Source organism: Lupinus angustifolius, chromosome LG10 (genome assembly GCF_001865875.1).
Source record: "Lupinus angustifolius cultivar Tanjil chromosome LG10, LupAngTanjil_v1.0, whole genome shotgun sequence".
In the NCBI taxonomy this organism is placed as follows: domain Eukaryota; kingdom Viridiplantae; phylum Streptophyta; class Magnoliopsida; order Fabales; family Fabaceae; genus Lupinus; species Lupinus angustifolius.
In genome coordinates this window covers 6,520,341-6,537,920 of record NC_032018.1, presented here as the reverse complement: position 1 = coordinate 6,537,920, position 17,580 = coordinate 6,520,341, and the positions used below count along the sequence as shown (strand labels likewise).

General features: G+C 32.4%; 2 protein-coding genes across 5 annotated transcripts; both read right to left on the bottom strand.

The window, feature by feature from the left end:
* Positions 481–4,133, bottom strand: LOC109358954 (uncharacterized protein HI_0077). Its single transcript, XM_019603466.1, has 7 exons — positions 3,704–4,133; positions 2,238–2,479; positions 2,057–2,153; positions 1,677–1,860; positions 1,494–1,575; positions 1,339–1,408; positions 481–999 (listed from the first exon to the last, which is right to left on the bottom strand). The coding sequence occupies exons 1-7, from the start codon at positions 4,103–4,105 to the stop codon at positions 928–930; spliced, it is 1,149 nt and encodes a 382-aa protein (XP_019459011.1). The 5' UTR covers positions 4,106–4,133; the 3' UTR covers positions 481–927.
* Positions 6,308–10,267, bottom strand: LOC109358696 (transcription factor GTE4-like). Of its 4 annotated transcripts, none has more exons than XM_019603089.1 (6): positions 8,531–10,267; positions 8,121–8,452; positions 7,987–8,032; positions 7,789–7,902; positions 7,594–7,666; positions 6,308–6,689 (listed from the first exon to the last, which is right to left on the bottom strand). In XM_019603089.1, exons 1-5 carry the CDS (start codon positions 9,741–9,743, stop codon positions 7,620–7,622), a joined length of 1,752 nt encoding a protein of 583 aa, XP_019458634.1. In that variant the 5' UTR covers positions 9,744–10,267; the 3' UTR covers positions 6,308–6,689; positions 7,594–7,619. The 4 variants fall into 4 exon arrangements, 3 of the variants coding, with proteins under 3 accessions (XP_019458634.1, XP_019458633.1, XP_019458631.1); XM_019603088.1 differs by having other exon boundaries at positions 8,121–9,829; positions 9,945–10,265; XR_002108996.1 differs by having other exon boundaries at positions 6,309–6,410; positions 6,472–6,689; positions 8,121–10,265.

Genomic DNA, 17,580 nt, shown 5'->3' with positions numbered 1-17,580 from the left:
GGGCATGTAAAGAAATCATTAGAAGCTATAGTATGGAGAATATATCAAATGAAGGATAACACAATTTTTAGAGATAAGAGGAAATCAAGAAAATCTTTTGCAAATCAATTATGAAAGAATTACACATCAATGTTTTATCAATGAACATAACTTGTAATAAGATATTATAATCCCTTTTGATCAATATAGTCATCCTTATCTAATAACACTAAAACTTGATGTATTATTATTATATTTTGACATTTATAAGATAGTTAAAGTAATTTTGACATCAACTATCAATGCATATTACTCTTAAAACAATTCACATAAGTATGAAATGGGAACTACAACAAAAATATAAACATGGCATAAAATGGCACACACGCCTATGCCCCATAAATAAACTTTAAAGAAAAAACAATCTCCTTTAGGCTTTTAAAGATTATTTTTTAACGTGAATTCTGAGATAAGTGAATTTTTTTACTCATACCGCACTCTATCCAAAAAGCTAAGCTATGTTTTTCGACTTAATTCTCCTTCAAAAAATTTGTTTCAAAGCCTCTCTTGATCTTGAGTATTTACAAAATTTGTGTATTTACATCAGTGTCTTACATCTGGTGAAGTGAATGTACACAAAGTAAACTAAAGTTTTATCTCTCCCTTTTGCTTATGCTTCTCATAAATAATGGGCACATGGTGATCTGAAATTCAGAATTAGTATTAGTACCACTTGCAGTCAAACAAGGTTACTAATGAAAGAATTGCATCACCAAATCCCACCAAACATATATAGATCAATTCAGAATTTCAGACTTCAAAGGAGAAGACTCTGTTGAGGTTGTTGTGTTGGCTGCTAGAGAAGATAAGTTCCAATATCATGCTCAGATAATATATTTCTAGTTGAACACAGAAATAGCTCATTAAATCATGTCAAGATGAAGAAGATTATTTGGGTGGCCTGTTCAAACTGGAATTCTCATTTTCCATAGCAATGATTGAAGCCAGCCTCTCATAAACCTGTAAAGTACATCGATATGCATAATGCATCAATAGTAAGCATTTAAGCCAAAAGAACAGCTAACAAATAAAATTACATCAAGGTTTAAGTAAGCTTTTGGTCCTAAAAAATATGACATTTTTTGTATTTAATCTCTAAATTTTATTCATTTGTAAGTACCACAAACAATGTGCTTTTCAGTATTTGCATTTTCTGATGAAAGACAAACGCACACTGCTTTTGTAAATGGACTACAATGACTAAAATTTAAACAAGCACTGCACGCAAAATTCATGGTATTTACATGGATAAAAACTTATTAAATCCATACAGAAATGGACAAGATGAGTTTAACTTACTGCAGATAGCTGTTTTTTATTGCCTTGGTATTTTTTATCCAGATTGCTTGTAGATGATGATGCATCATACCTAAACAGGAGAATTAAACAACCAAAATGTTATCATATGGAAGAAATAAGGTGGAAAATTCCATCAATCTTGTACAGGTTCTCACCAATCACGGGGAATGCCAGCTTCCTCTCGAGCTGCATGATTGAAGGGACCCTTTAGTTCTACATTGTATTCATTTAGCAAGTCTGCATTGTTACGAAATGAAGTTGATGTTGAAGCTTGCATGCATTCAGTATTGGTGCATGTGTGCATATGTTGATATTAAACAACAAACAGGCTTCCCAACCTTTAAAAGTGGAGTCTGGGGCACAATCTAATTTTTGACAGACAGAAACAAACCAGTAGACACCAACTGCTACATGTGCAACTTCCTCATCAGCAATTCTAGCCACAATTTTAGATGTCCTATTATCACCAAAACCCACTAATTTTTGCACCAAGCGTGGCCCAGCATCAAGTCCTCTAGCCTCCTACAAGTGACATAAATATATATACATTTAGAGCATCAGGACAACATAATTCAAAAAATTTCTATCTCTGTGGCATATGACTAATGAGAGAAAGCATTTTTCTGAATGCCGTTCTAAGAAAGACAATACCCTGTGAATAATTATTTACAAACGTCAAAAGGCAAGAAAATTGATCTAAAGGTTGGGAAAAAGGTGCCTGGACTAGTGGGATCACTGCCAAACGCGCAGCAACATTGTCGGATGATTTCTCACATTCCCTCCATAGTAGATTGTGAGCTGGCATATCTCCATAACTAGTAATACAGAAAAATCATAAAATCAGCATAATCAAATCAACTATAGTTGGTGACAAAATGAAATATCCAAACTACCCTTACTTAAAACCCAGCTCAGCAAGCCTCTGCGAACACCACGAAAAGTGGCGACTCTCATCATCAGCAACATGAGCAAAGTCAGCAAAGAACCCCTCCCCAAGTATCTCACTATAGGGAGAAAAGCGAACAACAGTATCCCACGCCAAATCAATTGCATTTAGCTCCACATGGGCCAGATTATGAAGCATATAAGCATTCAGAGGCAAACCTGAGTTTTTGGGAGCAGGAATTTCCTTAGGGGAAACCTGAAATCAATGAAAACAATCTCATTATGGAGAAATCATTAAGACAAAGCAGAAACTACAAACAAAACTACATTTTCAAAAATCATTAGTTGATGACAGAAAAACCATAGAAACAAGTTACACATCAAAAGCTGTATATAAGTAACATAAAACAGACATTCACTAAAAAAATAATCAAAGCGACTTCCAAAAATTTGTTGGATAAATCTAGCGCCCTCAAATTAAGTACACTACACAAATAAGTTATCAATTGATAATTAGAGGGCGAAGCTCAATGAAAAAGTAAGGTTGTTGTCTTGTGACTTGGAGGTGAAGAGTTCAAATCTTCGAAACAACTTCTCCCCTTTTGAAGATAAGGCCGCATACAATTACCCTGCTAGATCCCACCTTGTGGGAACCTTGTGCCTTACTACCAATTGATGATTAATTACTAAGTTACTTAATGATATATCAATAATTTATTGGCCTAATGCACGCAACTAGAAATTATCAAATATTTGCAAGAATTTCTCCTGGGTAATTAAGGTGCATTATGATTGAAATATTAACCTTCTAAATGATTTGAAGTAGATACACTCTAACACACATTTACCGTAGTACACAGACACTTTTTTCACTGTTATTACAAAACTTTCTTTGTAACAAACCCAGAATCTGGTACGATATCCAGGGAATTCAATATGTCATACATACATAGGGTATATAAGAAAACCATGTAACTATGCTCTAGCTCATAAATCTCGTGAAATTAAATAGGCAACATTCATAAAGATGATACTAAAAAACATACAAAATAAAAAAAGTAGTTGTAATTAGCATAATGTTAGATATAACTTGCACTCACAAGGCAACAAGGAAACCATCAAGACATTGGTCTAGTAGTATAAGGTTCCACTAACTAAAAGGTCAATCGTTCAATTAGTGTCAGCTACACTTGTTGAGAGGGACAGACATGCGAGGGGTTACTTCCTTAGCTATAGGTTGAGGAGATGAGAAAGACGTGTGTATAGCCGTATGTACGTATAGACAATCAATAAAATATTGATAAAGATTAAAATTAAAATTTAGCCATAGATAATAACACAAAAAACATAAATGCATTTGTATCTAAATATGAAGTATTGTATACGTGTTTATATCTAAGGATGTACCTTTGTTAGGACAAAAGAAAAGACAACAGGGAAATTAAAACAAACACGTAACATACGAAACTAAGAAACGAACCAATCGGGGCTTATCAGGCCGAGCGGGTCGAAGTGGTGGTTTGGTGTCTCCGACGGGTAGATTATGGCGGCGCCAGATGGAATAAGCTAAGTGAGAGAGGTTGGCTTTAGCAAGAGGGTCGCTGGTTGAGAGAACAATGGAACCAAGTTCAGCCAAGGTAGAAGCTTTACCAAATGGGGTATCACAATGGGTTATGGGTTCGGGTTGTGGGCCATAGGGTCCCCATTTACGGTCATGGTTAAGAGGAGTTTCTCTCCATGATTGGAGACCAGACCAAAGCGAAATTTGGGAAGAAGAAGAAGAAGAGAAGGATTTGGGTTTGAAATTGAAATGGAAGAGAGAAATGTGGGAATGGGTAAGTGAGAGTGGGATTGAAAGTTTGAGACGCTGCATTGTTAACATCAGTGGAAGTGTGGCGTACAACACATTTCTCTGGCTTTAGATTTTTGTCTTCGCTTTTACTTTTTAAGCTTGAAATAAGAAAATAATAAGGCTCCATCATTTTGCAGTTCTTCTAAAAAAATTATGAGTTGTATTTTCTCTTATTTGTATGTAAATGTAAAATATAAATATTTTGAATTTTCCATGAAGTTATAATTTTATAATATTGTTAAAAAGTAAGAAAGTTCAGTATGTATAATTCTGTTAAAAGTCTATCATAGTACCCAATGGGAACATCCAAAAAATGAGAATAGTAAGTAGATATTAGATGAGTAGATGAGTTAGACTCCGCAAGTTAGATAATAACTTGTCTCTCCGTTAATGGAGAGGCAAGTTACATAATAACTTGCCTCTCCAGATATGTAACTTGCCTCTCCATATTAGCTAGGAAAGATACAATTCAACAAAACTAGTCTCTTTCACTTTAGATAATAACCATAACTAAGATTTTAAATATCATTCCAAATTGCAAATTGGGTTATGCAAGTGAAACAAAATTATTTCATAAGGGGGCAGAACCACATCAGGATGAAATAGCAGACCAATTTCAAATCACAAAAAGTTATGGCGATGAATGATATTGTGGCTGCAATAGATTGATTTTACAATCGTCATATATAAGATGAACATGTTTCAATTGTGACAAATTAAATACGGTTTGCTTATCGACCTCCTTTTCCACGAAGTCTTAACATCCATTTCCAAGAAGTTCTATAGTTGAAGCTCGCCTCATGGTAGTTGCAAGTTGCCATATCATAGAAGATCGTAATGTCAAGAGTATAGGTTGGTTTGTCTTTTCCTCTGAGATTGATGTTGCATTCAGTGATTTTGATTTCAAATCTTCATCTTTGGTTTTGAATTTTAATTTTGGTTTGATTCAAAATATTAGTGACTAAATAACTTTTTTAAGTGTGTAACCTTATGTTGAGAGTTTAGTATATTAGAATATGAACACATAAAGAGACTTCATTCACAACTCACAAGGCAAACAGTTAGGAATAGTGGGTGTTCATTTTTTATTAACAATTGTACATGCATCATTTTCTTAAAAAACCAAGATTGTGTTGGGCTGTTTTTTTTAGCATGGGTAATTTTTTAATACATATATGTTTGTTTAAGTGAGAAATTATGGTATACCGTATACATAATACATATACACACATTTACAAAAAAGAAATTTCTACCTCATCTACAAACATTTTTTTTGTTATGTCATTAGCTGTTAATTTATTGATAGGATTTAATATGTATACACTGACGGTGTAAGTTACACTCTTAACAAATCATTCATATGTTAATCATTATTGATTCTCAAACAAAAATACAAATTAATAATGGATAACATGCTGTAAAAAAAACTTTATATTGACAGTGCATAGATTTTAAACTGTTATCAATGTAAACATTTATACACAATCGTTACATCATCCATAATTCATTTGTATTACTTTTTTGTAAGAGTCAATGATGATTGAAAATAAATAATAGATGAGAGTATAAAACTTTTACACTGTCAGTCCATACATTTTTTCATTAAATATTCTGCAAAGATATAAATTAGAGTAATGATATATCTACTACAAAATCAACCTATACATCTCCATACACCACAACTAGAATGATAACAAGACGGATGGGGACTAGATTAATACTTATCCAACCCTTAACCCGAAATTCAACGAAAAGGACCTGTGACATAGTTGGGCGAAAGTAGGAAATCAAACACTGAAATACACACAGCTCATGCTATCTCCAAAGAGGTCACTCTATTTACAAGGTCAATTTATATGTATGACAAAAAACTTGGGTTTTGACATGTACTTCAATGTACAACTTTGAGAATTTCCATTCACCACCTAACAAGTCACTACTGAATTACTCAAGAATCCCAAAAGCAGACAGTGAAACTGAACTAGCTAAAATGTACACACACTAACATCCCCTAATGTCAGAATGGAAATCATGTGTTCCATTTTCGATCCTATTTATGTCCCAGACCAATTAAAAACTGCCACTGAATTACAAATAAAAGACATAAAAACAAAAACTAACATTTTTATATTACTTGGTGAAATTTGATTGACCTAAGACATAGTGACATAATTTTTTTTGGGACACTTGATCTTTGTTCCTAATGTCCCTATATCACTAATAAACAAAAAATAAGCAAAACTCATGCTACCACACAAACTGAAATTTCACGTTTACACAAATAATAGCTTCAAAAACTAGGATTTACAGATTACCTTTGTATAATAGCGAGAATCTTGAATCTGCCATCACAAAACAAAAATAAGTAGTTAGCAATATGCACTGCTATGGAAAACTAACAACCTAATTATCATCACATTCTACCAAATATTATACAAGAGTTTTTCCTATCAACACAAGTAAGGCTATGAATTGCATGGAGAACAGTTCCAACAAATGAGTGAAAAAGATCCCACACTGCATCATTAGGATCACAGGTGGCCTTGAAAATGCTTCCTCCACAAACCAACTGCTAAATTTAGATACACCATCATCTTAATCTAACATCAGAGATCTGCCACATTAAATGACAAAAGAAATGAGAAAAAAGTTAGTAATAGTTCAAACTTAAAACATTCTGTTACAATAAATCCTGACAGTCAGAACAAAAACACAAATGTAAATTTGGATTTTTCATTTTCCATAGTATTAAACTGTTAATGCATAAAAAAATAGGATCATTCCACAAGTTACATGAATGCCACAACATTCAGCGGTTAAAATCATGTGTCAGGCAATTATTTCCTACATTATAATTATTTCAGTGAGATAGATTGTAGCACTCAAGTAAATTATATCATTGTAGACTCGTCCTAAAATGTAATTAGACATAAGCAATGCACCAATTCCTTCATGTCTCATTCAATGCAGCTTTGGGTTGTAGCTTACAATTACTGTTATTTTTCGGCATCTTCAGATTCATTCAAGACATATCTGTCACTCTGTTAACATATCAAAAGCCTAAGAAAGGACACTAGAAATGCACTCAACTACACATTTTAGGGTAAAACAGCACTACTCATTTATAAATAATCGTGATTTATAGCTAAGAGAAATTATGTTAGTAAGGTTGTCAGAATTAGTTGTTTAGTCTAGCCTACTATAAATAGAGATAGAGAATGTTAAAGGGTATCATTTTAGACCGGAGAGGGGAGAGAAGTTAGAAAGAGTTATAGGTCTCCTGAATACCTAGAGCAGAGAGGGAGGAAGAGAGTTTTGTAATTCTCTCGTGCTTCACATCTTGTTACAGACCAGTTTTCATATCAATAAACACATTATCCATTTATTGTGTTCCAGTTCATACAGGTACATATGCCCCTCTTCTAAATGAAACCGGCAGAAAGATAAAATACGATGCAGAAAACATACTAGACAAAAATCAGATAACAAAGTAACATAAAACTTTGGATGAATTCTACCTGACAGAATATATTCAGGTTCTTTGTTATCCTGCATCAGACCCAGGGGCTGAGGAACTATCACTATCAGAATCTGCAAAAACACATAAAAATGAGAAAGGTAGAACATATGACTAAAACAATAAGCAGGAGCAAACATGTATAAGCTTGAGTAATGGGAAAGATATCTAATAACTAAATAATTAACCAAAGTACCACTTGAGGAAGGGCCAGAGCCACTGCTTGAGCTGCTTGAACTACTAGACTTGCTCCCGTTATTCACTTGAATTTCCACTTGCGAAGGCAAGGATGGGGGAACATTTCTTTCATCTGCTCACAAGCATGCAAACGAGATATATCATAATTCAATAATTGAGATTGACAACACTCGAAATGCCACCAATAACAAATTACCTGCTTGTGTTTCTTTCATAAGCTCAACCACAGCTGGTGTTTGACTCTACAGGAAGTGTGAAATAAATGCATTTAGCAATGGTTGTTTCCTAAAGTAGACAATGAAAATTAGAAGTAAAAATTGAATGCTTTACCTTATGTGGGGAATTCTGGTCAGATTGTGTTATAAGTTGAAGATCAAGTTCAGCCTTCCTCTTTTGTTTGCTCAAACTTTTCTTATAGTTGGTCACAAATCTATCAAGCTCCCAGAGAGTCTCGGCATCCACACTATCAATATCCACTTCAATTTCATCATCATTATGGGAAAGTGCTGAGTTTCTCCTCTTAATAATTTGCACAACTGCATCTAGCTTTTCAGAAGGTAAATTCTGAAGGTTTGCGCTAAGTTTTTGTTTTTCCTCATATGTCATGTCTCTTTTATGAGGATCTCTTGCTTTTGGCTTTTTTGGAGCAGGGGTTCGAGCTGAAGGTGTAACGCTCGTGATTTTAGGAGGATGTGTCATTGATTCTGACCTACCCAAAATTCTTCTCATATCAAAAGGTGGTGGCTGGAAAGTGGAGTGAGCCTTTCTAGACAAAGGTGAAGATGTAGGGATAGGTGCCCCATAATCTCTGCCACATGTCATCTCACGGTCGTAATTTGACTCTACTATGGCCCATTTGTCCTCAAATAACTTTAATAGAAGCTCCGCCATGACATGAACATCTTGTCCTATAGGATTATATGTCATGGCGTTACGAAATGTAAGTCTCACATCCTCTGCAAACTCCTTGGGTGATTTGTACCAATTATTGTTCAGCCTTGAATTCACAGTTCCTAAATCCATTGGATGTGCGATGATAGTGAAATAGTCATGCAAACCAAGACCCTCAACATCAACTGGAGTATTAAACACCCAACCGTGTTTGTGTTTCATCAATTTCTCAAGCAATGAGCTACAGCTCTTGAAATACTTTGAATCCGTCCCAAAACAATGTCCTATTTCTCCCCCACCACGCTTCTTCCCACTCAATTTTGACTTCTTGTTACTCTCTGCAGGTGGAAATCTATCTTTAGCAAGCAAGAACTCTGAATTGAGATAAAACTGGTTTGCCTTCGGTGTTCTCTTCTCCTTCTCAACATTTGCGCTTACCCCGTGATTATTCTCTAACACTGACACACTCAACTTGTTAAAAGCCCTGTTAGGCTCTCGTGGAACACCAACAGACCTGGTAGGTTCTCGTAGAGCAACAGTCGATGCTACCTCAGAAAGAGCACCCTTAGCTCCAGTGGATGCTACCAACACGGTTGAATTTCCATCTTCAAACCTATTCACCCATCTCCTCACCAAATCAAGCTCCCTTTCAAGTTTCCTCCTTAGCTCCCGCTTCTCTTGCTTCGACCCCAACCCCAAGCTAATCTTAACTCCATTATCCAACCCTGGCTTCACAGGCAGCTCATTAGAAACCACATCTAACCTCGAATTTACTTGCAGCTGAGCTGAATTCCCATCCTCCAGTACCATTCGCCGAGCCGAAACATTATTCACATTATTCTCAACCTCATAGGCGTTTCGATTCTCAACCAAGTTAACAGTGGTAGTGATGGCAGTGACGGGAGCAGTATTGTTGTCCTCTTGGTTGTTAGTTGTTGTAACTGTCGTGGTAGGAACGACAGCGTTTAAGGCGTTCGCTTTCTTCTTCGGTCCATTAAACGCTTTTCTCGTGTAAACCTTACTCTCTGTGTATCTTTGTTTCTCTACAGGCCCCGAAGCCATGCATTCAAGAAAAATCCTACTTCTACTTCCTTCACAAAACGCTAATTTCACAAACTAGGGTTTTAAACACGAAGAAGAAGAATAACCTACAATTTTTGTAGTCCTAAAATTAATTTCTAGGGCTCATTCAAACATCTACGGTCAAATTCAAAAATCGAATTAGAGATGCGAAAATCAGAGAGTAGAGTTTGGAGCTTCGTTACCTTTTGGTTCCGAATCAGATATCGCTACAACACACTTTCTCTAGCTACAACACACTTTCTCTAGCTACAACTTTTCGGAGTTTCGTCTTATCGCAACATAAGTATAAGGCTACGGTGGTTGGTGTCGTAGGGATGCGTCAGTAGTGACGCGCCACGCGTGTGAAGATGGAACACGTTGTAGCGCCGAATTTTTGAGACCCAATAACTCGAGATTTTAGAGCGTGTTGTGCACGAAGCAATGAGAACTCGGGTGTGGGTAACGTGGACTTTCGAAGGACGTAGCGCGTGATGAGTACTTGTTAGTTTGGACGTTGACTGACACTGACAATAACCCGGAAGGGTTATTACACGCCCCGATTTGGTGTTTGGAGCAAGGTTAACATTTGTTCTCTCATACCTTGTGTGAAAAAGTAGAAATAAATTTATTAATAATAATATATTAAATACTTAAAAACTTAATTTTTTATATTTAGTTTTTATTCATAATTATTACTAATTTTATCATTTCTTATTTTAAAAAGTCCTTTAGTACTACACCTCCACTTTTCTATTTCTCTTTTTCTAACTTCACCTTCCATGGCAAACTTTTCTATTTCTCTTTTCACCACATGAAACAACCTCGATAGAGAGAAATAATAAAGAAAATAATATCATTTTTGTCACACAATTGAATAGAGACACATACAAACATAATAAGTGAGTGATCATAAGATCTGTAGAGTCGTATCATGTTTGTCATCTACCAGACCCTAATTATTGTTTAAATCTAATTATTGAACCTGAACTTAGTCCTAAATACGATGAGATCCGACCTTGTTTAGGCCTGATCATGATCGACTTAATCGGGTGAACAAGTAGGGTTGGGTTATGATCACATGTCCTTGAAGTCAGGGGTCTTTAAATGCATACTGGTCTAAAATGAAATCTGAAATCACATAAAGATATTGTGATTAATTATGTTGGGTTGATTTTTTGAAGACCAAACAACCTCGTTCAATTTTTTAATCCAACTCTAGTAAACATACCTATTCAAAGTGGACTACATTAGTTTAGCTTATTAGGAATTTGTATAAAAAAGTTTTGTGTTTAAGTGTTTAACATTTCAGTTCAGTAATATTCTGAGACAAGCTAAAGTTCAAATTCAACAACCAATTAGTAATATTGTAGATTTAATAATGTTCATTTGATATGGCTAAGAAAACATGTGTTCGTTAAGTAATATATTTCTCACATAAATAATATGTTTACATTGTAGATGTGATATTTCTCTTGATAAATATAATTAAGTTGTTAGATTTATTTTCTTCTAATATACACTATAATCAAAATGAAGGAGAAAATCATTGTCAGTATATCCAATTGTTTCTTTATTCTTTTAATGAGAATATCTTGTTATGATTTAATATCCTTACCCATGTTTGTGACCCAAATATATTGTAGTGTATGATTTTTTTTTTAAATTTATACAATAGTTATTTGTTTATTTATATTAACATGGTGATAAAAACAATCTTGTGAACTTTTGACATTATGTCTTTACCAGCATGTCAATCGGCACTTCATGTCTATCGACTTGCATTTTTAGTTTTTCTGATATGTATTTTTTTTTGTTACATTCTTTAAAGAAATATAATCTAATATAAGAAATGTTGTATAAAAACTCAATAGAAACAAAAGATATAAGAAGATTAATAATATAGAATTCAAGAAGAACAAATAAAATAAGAAAATGTGTGGAAGAATAATGATGTATTGTGAAAAGGAATAGAAATAATGTTTGGAAGTTTATGATGTTTATTAATGGAGGAGTTACGAAAATGTAATTTTGGAATGTGAAAAATTATGTTATTTGTAGTTTTGACTTTCTATAACTAGCGTGTTGACAAACACTTCGTATCTGCCTACCCGCAATCTTATTCCTAGTATTAAATATTTAAGAGAATATTATTTTTTGTGATCAATATGATATTTTTAGGTATGTAATTTTCTCTAACTCCTATTAATATTTTTGTATAAAAACATTGTAATAATAGTTAATTATAAGGGTAAAATATTCAATAAGAAATTACACCATATTAAGTAGTTATAAGATGTTTTAGCTTTATATATATAGTATATATATATAGAAATATAGATATATAGTATAGATATGGTGTATTGATAGTGCATGTAAAGAGTAATATGACAAGGTTGTGGTATTTGATATACTAATTTTTAAATTAATGCAATAGTTATTTGATTTTTTACATTAACATGGTAGATAGTAATGCGAGAAAGTTATAGCAATATTAACGTGAAATGTAAGTAAACTTGTCATTTTAAATGTATTAGACTTAAATATTTTAGTCATGTTTATGAATTTTGAAGTGTATGTATAGTATTAATTTTTTATATATAAAAAATTAATTCAAACCATATATAATATTTTCGGATTGGATCTCTTAATATCAACACTCCAAAGTGGACCACAAGTTAATTAGATTATTTCCCCTAAAATCGATCAAAACAGATTTGGAACACTGTGCGCAATAGAGCTTACTTTTTATTTCTAATTTCGGCCTCTATATGGGTCTTGAATAGGATTATAATTATGTGGATCAAAGCCCAAAACTTTGTGTTCACCGCATGCAGTACAGGTGCACAAATATAAATAAAGCCATCAGACCTATTTAAGAAAGGAAAAGTTGTTTAACTATGTAGACAGGAATAAAGATTATATGTTCTCATTCCTATCTCATTTCTTGCTTAAATCCAATAAAAAATGACACTTAACTAAAAAGAAAATTCTAAAAACATAAAAATAACATATTTACATTACTTGAAGAAAGCTTATTGGTAAGGGAACATATAGATATACTAATTTTGGGATTGGTATCCTAATTCACATTATTGTGGCTAGGCCTCAAACATTTTGAGCAATGTCCACAAATTAAAACTTCCATATTGGAGAATTTTAGTGAGAAGCCATGGCTTGCCTATTCCTTCTTTTAACATGCTTTATGTTATCAATTTGTAATTATCTCCGTATGGCTGCTTTATTGACTATTGTCTTTTCGCTTGCATTAAGAGTATTGAAGATCATTAAAGGGGTATAAAAACATTGTAATAATAGTTAATTATAAGGGTAAAATATTCAATAAGAAATTACACCATATTAAGTAGTTATAAGATGTTTTAGCTTTATATATATAGTATATATATATAGAAATATAGATATATAGTATAGATATGGTGTATTGATAGTGCATGTAAAGAGTAATATGACAAGGTTGTGGTATTTGATATACTAATTTTTAAATTAATGCAATAGTTATTTGATTTTTTACATTAACATGGTAGATAGTAATGCGAGAAAGTTATAGCAATATTAACGTGAAATGTAAGTAAACTTGTCATTTTAAATGTATTAGACTTAAATATTTTAGTCATGTTTATGAATTTTGAAGTGTATGTATAGTATTAATTTTTTATATATAAAAAATTAATTCAAACCATATATAATATTTTCGGATTGGATCTCTTAATATCAACACTCCAAAGTGGACCACAAGTTAATTAGATTATTTCCCCTAAAATCGATCAAAACAGATTTGGAACACTGTGCGCAATAGAGCTTACTTTTTATTTCTAATTTCGGCCTCTATATGGGTCTTGAATAGGATTATAATTATGTGGATCAAAGCCCAAAACTTTGTGTTCACCGCATGCAGTACAGGTGCACAAATATAAATAAAGCCATCAGACCTATTTAAGAAAGGAAAAGTTGTTTAACTATGTAGACAGGAATAAAGATTATATGTTCTCATTCCTATCTCATTTCTTGCTTAAATCCAATAAAAAATGACACTTAACTAAAAAGAAAATTCTAAAAACATAAAAATAACATATTTACATTACTTGAAGAAAGCTTATTGGTAAGGGAACATATAGATATACTAATTTTGGGATTGGTATCCTAATTCACATTATTGTGGCTAGGCCTCAAACATTTTGAGCAATGTCCACAAATTAAAACTTCCATATTGGAGAATTTTAGTGAGAAGCCATGGCTTGCCTATTCCTTCTTTTAACATGCTTTATGTTATCAATTTGTAATTATCTCCGTATGGCTGCTTTATTGACTATTGTCTTTTCGCTTGCATTAAGAGTATTGAAGATCATTAAAGGGATTTTAAAAATAGTTCCTGTCCCCATGATGCTTTCTTTATACAGTGTTATAAATTGTTGTTCTAGTTGTGTCGCCATCACAATTAAATTATGGGTTAATGCAAACTAATGCATGGGAATGTAGTCTCCGATAATGACAATCATAGTAGTCTCATAAAAATGCAACTTGGGTAGCCAGGACCTTTTTTATCGAGCTAGATGACTACATATGCCTTCAAGAGCTTCAATCTAACTATAAGTTGCATAAGTGATTTTTCTGATATAATTAAGGGTATTCTCTTAGTATATAGTTAATGAACTAATCTTTTTTGATGATGTGTAATTGTCTCTCTTAATTCATCAAATATTGTTATTAGGAACTAAGTTTTTGATAAATTTAAGAATCCAATAAGACCTCACATCATTAGATTAACGTTTTATTATTAATAGTAGAGTAAGTAATTCTACTATCAAACAAAGAATTGTAGAAAATGTATTCTGCAATTTGAAAAATATTGAAGAGTCACTGTCACCTTATATATTATCCAGACGAGGACAAAAATATCTTACTTCATGTAAGAGGTTTATAATTAGTCAAAAACTATTTTCATTTAATTTATTAATTAAATTAAACTTTTGTATTTTGGTTAAATTGACACATAAAGTAAGACAATAAAAAGGTATAGTGAATCTCACTAAACCCTACCCCTGTTTTAAATCACTTGGTGAATAGCACAATAAAAAATCATTTGAATGGATTTATTTTTGAAAAATAAAAAGAAATGTATTAATCAAGGCTAGTCTTATCATTAACTTAGGAATCTTCACACCTTCCAAGAAGGGTCAGAGGCAATGCACACTTATATATCATACCAATCAAACTTCACAAAATAATATTAAAATATTATTTTTTGTTTTTATAATTTTTTTAAATGAAAGAAATTTTCTCATTGACTTGGTACACCAAATGAGATATAAATGATACATATGATGTCATCATATATAATCATTTATAAAAATTCATGTTACTACCTCACACATTAATAATTGAATCTTTTACATTTCCTTCTTCATGTACAGTGCTAAAAGAACATGGTTTAAGAAATCAAATTCACTCCTTCTCTTATCTTTCTTTAATAATGTAGAAGAACTAGAAACCAAGCCAGCCAGGTTGATAAATAAAGAAAACAATAATAAAAAACTACTGAGCTCATGATCAAAACAAGAAACAAACATGAAATTAAATAACCAAGGAGACATTGGTCTATGGTGTAAGGTTCTATTAGATTTGTAGGATAAAGTTTAATTTCTGAAAGCGACATTTGTTGAGAGAAATAATCATATACCCAAAATGAATAAATTCATTACCCGCAAAGTGAGAGGAAAATACATCAAACAAATAAGAAAAACCTAGCTCAAACATTAAAGACTCAAGCCACCAAAACTAAAACATGAATCCTCTTTCCCATTTCTTTCTCCCCTGGGAAGAGAAAGACTTAGAATAAGCATTCACTATTCTCATTCCATTTCTTATCATTGCTTCCTCTTTGATTCTCTATCTTTCCTTTCCCCTCCCATTAAAATCTTTCTTTCAAAATCCCTCAAATTTGGGGAGCTCGTGAGAGGTTTTGGAGGTTGGGTTAGCAAAGAAATACAATAGAAAAGTAAAGAAAGACCAAGTGAAAATAAAAGAAGAAGATAATGGTAATAGAGAAGTGGAAATCAATATCTCACTGCAGAAGAACAAAGAGCACAACACAACAAAATGATAACGACCAAACACCTAATCTACGTACACATCTTCCTCCATAACATAGTTTTAATGGAAAATATGAAATACAGAAAAAAGGAAGGGGAAAATACTCTATCAACTAACTATGGAAGATGGTGATGATTATTGTGAATAGGATCTGGTCCTCCTGGTGCAACCCTATCATCAAAAGAAATTCGAGTACGTGTATGCTTTATTCCATCAAAACCAAACTCATGCAAAAGGTGTAGGCTATCTACATGCCCTTTGAGACTTCGAGCCTGCAAACTCATGAACAAGGTGAAGATGATCAAGATAATAATGCAGAATTTGAACATTGCTGATAATATTGTTGTATTATTCCCCATGCAGTAATAATGTAAATGTTAAGATTAAAGAAGGTTGTATGAAGTGTGAAATATGCAGTTTTGAGAATGGAGAGTAGTGGTATAAAATGGCTAGGTTACTTACTATTTATATAAGAGTAGAAAATGATTTATAGTTCAGGATCAATGATATTAAAACAAAAACAGAAAAAATAACAAATATTTATTTTTATTAATTAATGTGATATATTTTTATTGGTTAGAGACATGTTTTTTGGTATAATTTGGGATAGTAAATTTTGTCCCTACATGGTGACCCTTTTGTTTAAATAACTTTTTGTCATTTTTTATATTTCTATGATTTAATCAACTCAGCTAAGGATTTCACAATAATTAGCCTACTAATTAGTTTTAAAAAAAAATCTTAAATGGATCCTACAATATACCACACGTCTCTCTTTCTTTTTGTATTATCATTTTCATTCCCATAAAATTTTATGGTTAAGGGCAATTCCTTAAATAAGGTGTTGTCCTTACTTCATAAGAAAATGGAGATGCTCTATATGAAAATGACTTTTATACCAGTAGTAACTGTATTGATTATAGATACTTGATGTTGTGAGTCTAAGCTAGTATATCACTAGAATATAATCGTTTGTCCCAAAATCATGTCTCTTTCTGCGCCTATCCAATAAATACATATCAAATAATATAACTTTGTTTTTATATTTTTTCTAATTAATCAAATGATACATTTTAATTGGCTTGAGACACAGATTGAGACATGAACCATGACAGCAGATCCCCATTCGTATATCATGCATAAGTAGAGTATCTGTATTTTTTATAAGCCAATAAAAAGAGCACAGGTGGCTCACCACTGTATTTCAATAGAACCATATTAAATCTCTCAACTGAGTATTTTATCTTAGTATTCAAATAGTGAGATTTTTTTAAATATAACTTAACTACTTAAGAAAAACTTAGAAATTAATATTTTATAAATAAACATTTTTGTAATAGTGCATTATCATATTATTTCATATTATTCGATACAGTATAATCAATGGCATTTTTAATGAAATAATGACTTTTTTGTTGTATAATTGGAGCCTAATAAATAAAGTGTTAAAATAATGTAGAATGGATAGAATGTGTCGCACTCCAATAGGTGAGATTTTTTTCTTAGTTTGTTTATTGGTTTCTTTTTAGCCCTTTGAGTTGTTTCTCATTGATTCGAAGCACTCTCCTAATTAACTGACATTGCTCTCTCCTTGCTATACCACATCTTTAGGTGACATAATGAAGACTTTGGCATGATGGTAATTTTGCATAAGGTTAAATTAATTTATATTGATTTTTATACTTTTACTCAAATTTATATACGACCCATGAAATTAAATTTAACAGTT

What these genes read in the sequence shown, in the direction of transcription:
- LOC109358954 (XM_019603466.1), bottom strand. Translation starts at nt 4,105, where the DNA reads ATGTTAACAATGCAGCGTCTCAAACTTTCAATCCCACTCTCACTTACC. An exon ending in GCTGGCATTCCCCGTGATTG is followed by an intron (nt 1,409 to 1,493) that starts GTGAGAACCTGT and finishes TCTCCTGTTTAG; the next exon opens with GTATGATGCATCATCATCTA. An exon ending in ATAAAAAACAGCTATCTGCA is followed by an intron (nt 1,000 to 1,338) that starts GTAAGTTAAACT and finishes TGTACTTTACAG; the next exon opens with GTTTATGAGAGGCTGGCTTC.
- LOC109358696 (XM_019603086.1), bottom strand. Translation starts at nt 9,743, where the DNA reads ATGGCTTCGGGGCCTGTAGAGAAACAAAGATACACAGAGAGTAAGGTT. An exon ending in ACCAGAATTCCCCACATAAG is followed by an intron (nt 8,033 to 8,120) that starts GTAAAGCATTCA and finishes CACTTCCTGTAG; the next exon opens with AGTCAAACACCAGCTGTGGT. An exon ending in CTCTGGCCCTTCCTCAAGTG is followed by an intron (nt 7,667 to 7,788) that starts GTACTTTGGTTA and finishes GTGTTTTTGCAG; the next exon opens with ATTCTGATAGTGATAGTTCC.